Source organism: Nicotiana attenuata, unplaced genomic scaffold (assembly GCF_001879085.1).
Source record: "Nicotiana attenuata strain UT unplaced genomic scaffold, NIATTr2, whole genome shotgun sequence".
Classification (NCBI taxonomy): domain Eukaryota; kingdom Viridiplantae; phylum Streptophyta; class Magnoliopsida; order Solanales; family Solanaceae; genus Nicotiana; species Nicotiana attenuata.
In genome coordinates this window covers 47024-55697 of record NW_017670249.1, presented here as the reverse complement: position 1 = coordinate 55697, position 8674 = coordinate 47024, and the positions used below count along the sequence as shown (strand labels likewise).

Genomic DNA, 8674 nt, shown 5'->3' with positions numbered 1-8674 from the left:
AAATCCCTAAACTTAATACCGTTTATTTGGTGCACACCTAAATTATTACTAGTCCTAATTAGCTCCTGAACTTAATTATTGGCTATTTGATAGCCTTTACACTGCTGGCCTGGTCATGGATCGTGAAATCGCAGTTCAGATATGAGCTGTGAATTCTTCAGTTTAGAAGAGAGGAAAGATTGCAGCAGCAGCAGAATTCTGTGGCGGTTGCTTCCTCTAGATTCTGAAGAGAGGTACATGCACTAAAATAATGACTAGTTAAGTGACGCAGCTAATGTTGGGTTTTGGATGTGTTTAATTAATATATTAAATACTTAAAAGAGGGTGAATGGGAAATGGAGGGAAATAAAATTTTTGAGTGAAATTTTAAGTTCCCCCTTGGCAAATGGGCATTGTCCCATATTGAAAGAGGAAGAGGTTTTTTATGGGTATATAAGCAATTGCTCTTCTTCTAGCTCTTAAAGAGTTGAGAAGAAGGTAAGCCTCGCGCCGTCGTCGTCGCTCGGCTCGGCTACGGCTACGGCTATGGTCAAATGATTGATTGATTAACTTTTTGGACCAAATTTATTTGTTAATAGTAAAATATTAACAGAAATGTTATTAAATATTTGTTTTAATAACAAAATATTAATATTAAATATTAATATTAAATCCAATCCGTTTTTCGGTTTTGGTAACAGAAAAGTAATTACCCTCTTCAATCCGTTTATGCTGTGGGCGTTTTGCATAAACAGCCATTCTGAAGAGTTGCACCTCTTCAGATTTCAGCCTAACTTTGGCTATAAATACAATACTATTCTGCTCAGAATTTTACTACGATTTTCTGAGTTTCTTCTCCTTCTTCTGCATACTTTTAGCATCAAACAAAGCAAAAAGTAAGTGTGATTTGCTACCGAACTTTGTGTTCGCTGAAACACTGGGGTTTGAAGTACCACTACACCAGTGTGTAATTCGTTCTATCCTGGGAGGAAATAATCCATAACCTTGGGTACTAGGAGGGGATTAAATTCCTTAAGGAAACACTGTGAATTCAGTGGGCTCGAATTGGTTTTATGTCATTTCTGTTTATGTTCATTTCTGTTTATACTCATTTATATTTCCAGAATTATTTTACAAATACAGTCTACTAACGGCTAACACTTCTGCTTTCTTCAGGATATGCTGCAATGATTGTAATTCTTACAATAAGTTTATTTTTTTGTTATTCACTAACCTTACATTTGTGACCAAGTTTTTACTTGCATGCTTATAGCCTTTAGTCATTTCTGCATCTCCCTTCTTCAAAATCATCAGTGTGGTAACTAGTGGTGAGCGTAATAGCTTAGTATTCTCCTGCTCAGCTGAAAATGCCATTCCATATTGGATTGGCTTAAAAGCTGGATTTTAACCAATTTTTAGATATTGGGAGTGTTTGGCAAAAAAGAAAACAGCTTAAAAAAGTTAAAACTGGCTTAAAAAAAGCCAAAAGCCACAAGTTGGTTGATCCCAACTTCTTTTTTTTTTTTTTAGCTTAAAAGCCAACTATCTTTGACCAAGTATTTTACCCTCTTATCCCTAATAATATTTATTATTCCAAAAATGTCCTTCACAAACTTTTGAAATAATTATAATATCCAACTCAAACTTTTAAAATTTTGTCAGAACGGTGAACTTATTTTGACTTTAATATCTCTTACATAGATTGTACTTAAGTTTGAATATTTTTCTAAGAATTTAAATTCGTGTACGACCAACAGTTCTAGTTGCATTGTAATTTCTAATTAACTATACGTACAATTTCAAATAATTTTAAAAAGTACAAGTTTATTTTATTTTGATTTCCTAAATATCAAGAATTTTTACATAGTTCAAATAAGAAATAAAATAATAAAATGTGATAGTCATTTCATATGTTTTTCCAGTAAGCTTGGAATTTCAAGAAACAAATAAAAAATTTACATGGTTGAAAGAAGTGAAAAATAAGAGTTCAATAATTATATTTATAAAAATTATCTTAGATGATCAGTTCAAATATTAATTATTTCGTATTTGTATTAATAAGTTTGAAATAAAATATTATAGTAATAAGCTTCTTTATAGTGTTAACAGCTTTAAGGATATTTCAGTCATTTTAATAGAAAAAGTGCTTACAAGCACTTGTTTACCAAACATTTCAACAGCTTTTTTTCAGCTCCAGCACGTTTATCCAAACACATAACTGCTTATTTATAAAACCAGCTCCAGCACTTAAAAAGTGCTTTTAAACACTTGCGCTTAAGCTACTTTTTTTAAGCCAATCCAAACGGGCTCAAAGTCTGAATATAACATTGGTTATGCAAGGAGATACTAAAGGGGAGCCTTGAAATAACTGGTAAAGTTGCTACCATGTGACCTGAAGGTCACGGGTTCAAGCCATGAAAACAGTGTCTTGCAGAAATACAAGGTAAGGCTGCGTGCAATAGACCCTTATGGTCCATCACTACTTCCCCGGACCCTATGCATAGCGGGAGCTCGGTACACCACTTGGCTGCCCCTTTATACGAGGAGATATTTCGACGGTTCCAAGGGCTATGAGGCGACCCTGAGCCAATGAAAAAGCATTTAACCACGCCCTTTTTCTTTCTTACCGGATAAGTAACAGCATTTGAACACACCTTTAATTAAAGGCAAGAAAATCTTGCCTGTACGTGAATCAGGCGAAGAATATCTTACTCAAAAGCATTATGAATCCCATTCAAGACAAAGGAACTCAGCTTCAGAAAGAAAAGAATGATTCTACCCTAAGATAATTACAGCAACCACCACAAACTTTCTCTGCCTCGATTGCACGTATAAACCAATCCAGAGCACTCGCCTCAAAGCCAGTTGTACGCCCTGCCTAAAGACCATGCGACCCCTAACCCTCCTTGGAGGAACAAAATTGGGAGCTAGGTTATAGAGTAAAAGTGTGTCTAATGTTTCATAAATCCAGCAAATATGCTGTGTAAAGCACCATCCACATTATGCTACAAGCAAGCTGCAGCGCAGAGTACCAAACCAACAATTAGAGAGCTCAAGAATGTACGAACGTCATGGGAATATTGTGAATGACAGCCAGATGCCGTTGAGTCTGATGATGGAGCATGCGAGGAGCTATTTGTGAAGGTGCCATTTCTCCCTCCACTATATGAAAAATGAAAAAAAGACAAAGCATAAGTAATCAAGAGTGTAGAAATAGAACAAGAAAAATAAGTTTTGGGACAAGGAACAAGGCCATGTTAACTGCAGATATTAAGCTAACAGAAGAGACAAAGGCGAAATAGAATGACTGACTAATAGCTGATAAACAAACCTAAAGCCATACCTTCCTGGATATATACAAGACCCATTACCTGCAATAGGAAAATGAATAGTGATCAAGTAAATCACAACATTGTCCCCCAAAACAATAGCCAGAAGACAAATTTATGCAGATTCATTCGTGAAAAAAAAAAAACGAGTATTTCATATTAAAAATTCTTGAAAACAGGTGCGAAGCAGTATCTCATAATGGCTTAAAATACCCGTTTTTCAAGGGAAAAAATCAAGTACTTATTGCTTATATTTCAATATTTCTAACACCGCCTGATACCGAAAAGATTTTGCTGCTGAATTCCTTAATTCTCTGCTACGCATGTGTGCATTGCATGTGGAAGAATCTATATCACTGCATTCATAATTCAGAAGCACCATGAAGCCGAAAAATTTACATATACTAGGCGAACGACCAGTTCATAGGTTGTGATTTCATTCCTTGTTTTGGCTTAATTTTCCTGATTAACATATACATTTTCCCAAATGCTTGTAGCAAACTGAATAGTAATCTGAAAGTTGAATCTCAAACTTCCAGAATCTTGTGACAACATTTTTAAAGTTTGTGGTAGCATTTCAATTGGACAAGACTTTGTAGTGTTGGATCTTAGGTTCAAATGTTCGAGTTCGCAAATTCATGTAAGATGGGTATTCACAAAGAACATAGTTTTGACTACTTACTAGGATCAGTCGTACTGACTGTAGCAACCCCATTAAAGTCACATGTTCCGTCAGCCATGCCCATCTTGCGATAATATGCATCAAAAGCATATGATGCATGAGCAATCAGAGTATTTGGTTCATAACAAGGATTTCCTTGCAACAACGGAGTACAATCTACTTTTCCAGGTCCACAAGCCCAATCCAACGCAGCTTGCACCATCTTCTTTTCCGCATTTTTCTTTGCAACACAATAGGTTTGGTTTGTTGTGTCATTTGCTAACACCGTTCCAGATCCTGTCAAGTGCATGGTATAAACCGGCATTCCACTAGAATCGAAGAGTCCCCAGTTCTTCTCCGAAATAGAATCAGGTCTAAGATCTTCATTGTAAAGCTCATAAATATACGTACTAATTGCAATGCCGGGATGTTTGGGGGTCCCAGTGTTGTTAAGAACATGCCTAATCAAGTTACTATTATATGTGTTAGCATTGTCAAGAGAGGCTTCTGGCTCCGAGGAGTCACCTTTGGAAGGCCAACCTGACTCGGTCACTATAATGGGAATGTTAGTGAAGTTCAAGTAGGACATAGAAAAATATGCTGCATCAACAACAGCATCAAATACATTAGTGTAGTGGAGGAGTGTGTTCGTATCAACAGCTTCCTTGTTAGGGGGAAGGGGTCGAAAGAGAGCATAGTCCAACGGGATCACACCATTGGATTTCATATAATCATAATATGGATATACATTGAGCATAAGATAGGATCCAGTGGACTGCAAAAATTTGAGCAATGGAACCATGACAGGGTCCAATGAGCGATTGAAGAAAGCTTGTGAGGGCGGAAATGAGTCGAGGACAATGGAAGAAGAGTGCGGAGTGGAGACTTTTATTTTGGAGTCAAGATTAGCAGCAACAAGGGCGGAGTGAATAAATTTCATAGCAGAGACTAAGACTGGAGCAGCATTAGGAAGACTGGTAAGGACTTCAGAGCCGATGGCTATGGCTGTGATGTTGGTGGCTGGAAAATGGGTGAGAATATTCCGAGAAACCCAATTGGCAGCAGTGGAGTTGGATTGACCAATTCCTAAGAGCTGATCATTTGGTACAGAAACAGTGACGTGGATTCCAGTATTAGCAAGTGCAAGTAGCATAGATTGGTCGGCATCAAATAACCTGACATGCCGAATCTGCTGTGCTTTGAGGAGGGCCACCACTTTAGTTGGACTGGGCATGTCTGAGACATCAGTGCCAATGTTTACACCAATGAAAGCCTCTGAAAGAAAGAAGAAAGATTGGTGAGAATTTAGTTAAGAAGAAGAAATGTCATCCCAATCAACCGGCATACACACATAATCAACTTGAAGCCCTTCAATCAAGACTTCTAGTGCAGGAAATCAGTAATCTGATTGAAGGGAAATTAGAATTAGGGATAAGAAGAGAATAAGGAAATCTTAGCTGTCTATTGATCCTGGAGAATGTTTTGGACTGATTTATTTTTTATTGATAACAGGTGCCTAAGAAAATGAATTGTTCTAGTCTCAGGTTCAAATCCCAGCGGAGCCAAAAAACACAAGGTGATTTCTTTCCATCTATCCAATCCTTGGTGGATAGAGTTACTGGTGCCTATGCTTGTTGCTAGTTGCTAGTGAGAGGTGGCAGGTATCCCGTTGAATTAATCCAGATGCGCGCAAACTGGCCCGGACGCCACGGTTATAAAAAAAATGAATTGTTCTACTCTCTACTGATTTGTAATTTACTTTTAGTACTCAATCTTCATAAACAAATTGATTGGGCCTCACCTAAGAGAACCACACATCAAGTAAAGTTGTTCATCTCTTCTTAATGCATGTAATACTTACCAGCATAAAAATTTACGCGCAGTTGCTCCCTATTTTGCGAATAACAATGACGCAAGTTGCTAGAAGCCTATGACAGGAATGTTATTACTGAATAGACACTATCTAAAGGCTACAGCTCTTCCATTACTAGTACTTAAAAATCCCACACCCATTGCAGAAACAGACGTGCTTTCAAATTTTTCGGTGCTTCAAGATGTGAATAAGTAAACAGAAATTTCTAGCAACCCGTAGATACTCTACTAAGCCTCCATCACAAACTCTGTACGGTCGTCAATATGAATCTTATGTGCTCATTCATCTCTTTTTAGCGCGGATGTAGCACATGCCTAGGTGGCAATGTCTAGATAAATAGATGAAAGTTTATTGAGCTGCATTAACTATTTATATAGCTCGAGCTAGAGTTCTTAACTAGGTTTAAGCATCAACAGTTTAAATTCAGTTAAATGTGGTTTTGTCAATAACTGCGATGGTCTACACACTCCTAATTTGGATTACATCTCTAATTCGAATTATAAAAATCAGACTTAGTGTGTCAAGCTTTCACTACAAAGTGTAAAATATTATTAAATAAAATATCATAATAAAGTCAAAAGTCTTGCACTTTCCCAATTTGTCGAACGCTCCATCTTCCCCCATCTCAATTGACTCTCTCTACTGCTCTTTCTGCTCAATCAAGAGGAGAAGAAGAAAGTAAATGACTGATTACCTATGTCATTTTCTTCAAATTTAACCTAGTTTTGGTTCTTATTTCGGGAATCAAATTGTATTTCGTCTCGATTTTTTCCGTCAATCGTGGTTAAAGTAACCAAAATAGTAAATCGTTTGACCAGATCCAATACGGATCCCGTAACCTTACACACACCAATGTCATTTCAACACGGGTGCAACACCTAAACTGTCGTGTCTGACCTACTTAGCAGAGAAGTTCAAAGAAAGATGGTGGAGAAGTACCAAAGCACAAACAGATAAATAGCAAAAACAAAGTTGTGCTAGTAGAAATAAAGACCAACAGAGGAAATAATATAGTTAATGGAAGCAAGAAAATAATAGTATCAAAACTTACCTTCATTTAGAGAAAGAGCAGAAGCTACTAAAAGAGAAAGAAGAAGATGATGAAGCAATAAACCCATTTCCCTCCTCATTTTCCTCTTCTAACACTTCAGTCTTGCAAAACCATAGCAACCCCTCAAATGAAACTTGCCAAAAACATTTTTTTTTGGAGGGGGGGTGGTCTGGGGGGAGGGGGGAGCTTTTGGTGATTCTGATTTTATAGACAAATTTGAATGTCTATTTCAACTTATATGACACATACAACAATAACAATAATAACTAGAGAAGGTACTATGTATGGATACATTATCTCCAGGTGAATACAGAGGTTATTTCTTGACTCAAGAAGATAAAAAGGGATGAAAAAAGAACTTATTTAGGCCTTCATGACTTTTTACCATATTAAAATTAACAAATGTCTTTTTCAGATCTCTCATGTGCTACCATATGTAAAAATAAATCTCTCATGCGTAAAAAGTGAGATAGGTCATAAAACTAAAAACAAATTTATAATGGGCCACAAAATTATTTGAGTTTTAATATTTTCGTGGCTATAGAAGTATCTTACTAAGATTAATTAAGTAAAATAAAAAATTTAAATTAAATTATTTTCAAGTATATAAATATATCCTTTTTTAAAATATATTAATAAGAAAAGTGTAATATAAATTGAAATGGAGGGAGTATTATTCCTGTATCTTGTAAAACATCAAAGTGGTTATCAGAGATCTAACGGCTGAGATTAAAAAATGGGATGCTCTTTCCAGTTGAAGGTCACTTTTGGGACACAAAAGAACACCTTTTGTTTCGTGTATTTACACCACTAAACAAATCTTTAAGAATTAGGAGTATTTTCTTCAAATTTTATTTTCAAATATCTGTATGTATAGATTTTAGCGATTTTTTGGCAAATTTTAGAAATAAAGATCTTTAAATCCCAAAATATCTCTAGAGTAGTTTTTGAAGTTTTTTATTCAAAAAATTTTAAATTATTTTCAAGTAAAAATATATGTTCAAACACAATTTTAACTTTTAAAAATATTTTTATTTTATTTTTAAAAAATTTATTTTTCAAGTTTTCACTAACAAGGGGGGTGGGGGTGAAGAGGGGTTGGTGTTTTGAAGTGTGTGTGTGAAAAAGAATTGACAATGTCCAAAGATTGTGCAATGCCCAATGAGAGCTGAGTTCTGACATGCTGATGAGTTAGCTGTATAGCATTAAATAGTCAATTTTTACAGTGTAAGGACAGGAATCAGACTTGGCCATTTACTTTTTCTCTTTCCCTTTCATCCTTAGATTGACGTTACCTACTTTCTCTTACCCTTTTATAGCCTGTTTGATCAATTTTCTAAGAATTAATTTAGGCCAAATACATAGACAGCCCATTAAATTTAGTTTAATTTTTTATTTTGGCGCTTTAACTCAGTTTTGTTCTATTTTGGCTCTCCAATTCTATTTCTTTTGTTCCACTTTGACACAAAAGCTAACTAGATTCCATGTGTGATTTGCCTCACCCTTTTAGTCGCGTGAGAGCCATTTTTTAAGCCAAATTCTATACTCCCAACATAGAAGCGGATCCAGAATTTAAATCCTATAGATTCAATTTTAATGTTTTTAACATTGAACCAATTATATTTTTAAAGTTATGGGTTTATATCTATTTTTTTACAATTCTAATGAATTTTTACATACAAATTTTTACTCCGCGTCGAAAGTTATGGGTTCACTTGAACCTGTAGTTATTACTGAAAATATATTAAAAAAAAAATATTTTTTCCACGGGAGGGGGGCAG

At 35.6% G+C, this 8674-nt stretch overlaps 1 protein-coding gene across 1 annotated transcript; it reads right to left on the bottom strand.

Annotated features, from left to right (window-relative positions):
• Nucleotides 1-2614: 2614 nt before the first annotated feature.
• LOC109236649 (glucan endo-1,3-beta-glucosidase 3-like) lies at nucleotides 2615-7197 on the bottom strand. The gene is made up of 4 exons (XM_019402840.1): nucleotides 6894-7197; nucleotides 3991-5244; nucleotides 3323-3350; nucleotides 2615-3141 (listed from the first exon to the last, which is right to left on the bottom strand). Exons 1-4 carry the CDS (start codon nucleotides 6970-6972, stop codon nucleotides 2985-2987), a joined length of 1518 nt encoding a protein of 505 aa, XP_019258385.1. The 5' UTR covers nucleotides 6973-7197; the 3' UTR covers nucleotides 2615-2984.
• Nucleotides 7198-8674: the final 1477 nt, after the last annotated feature.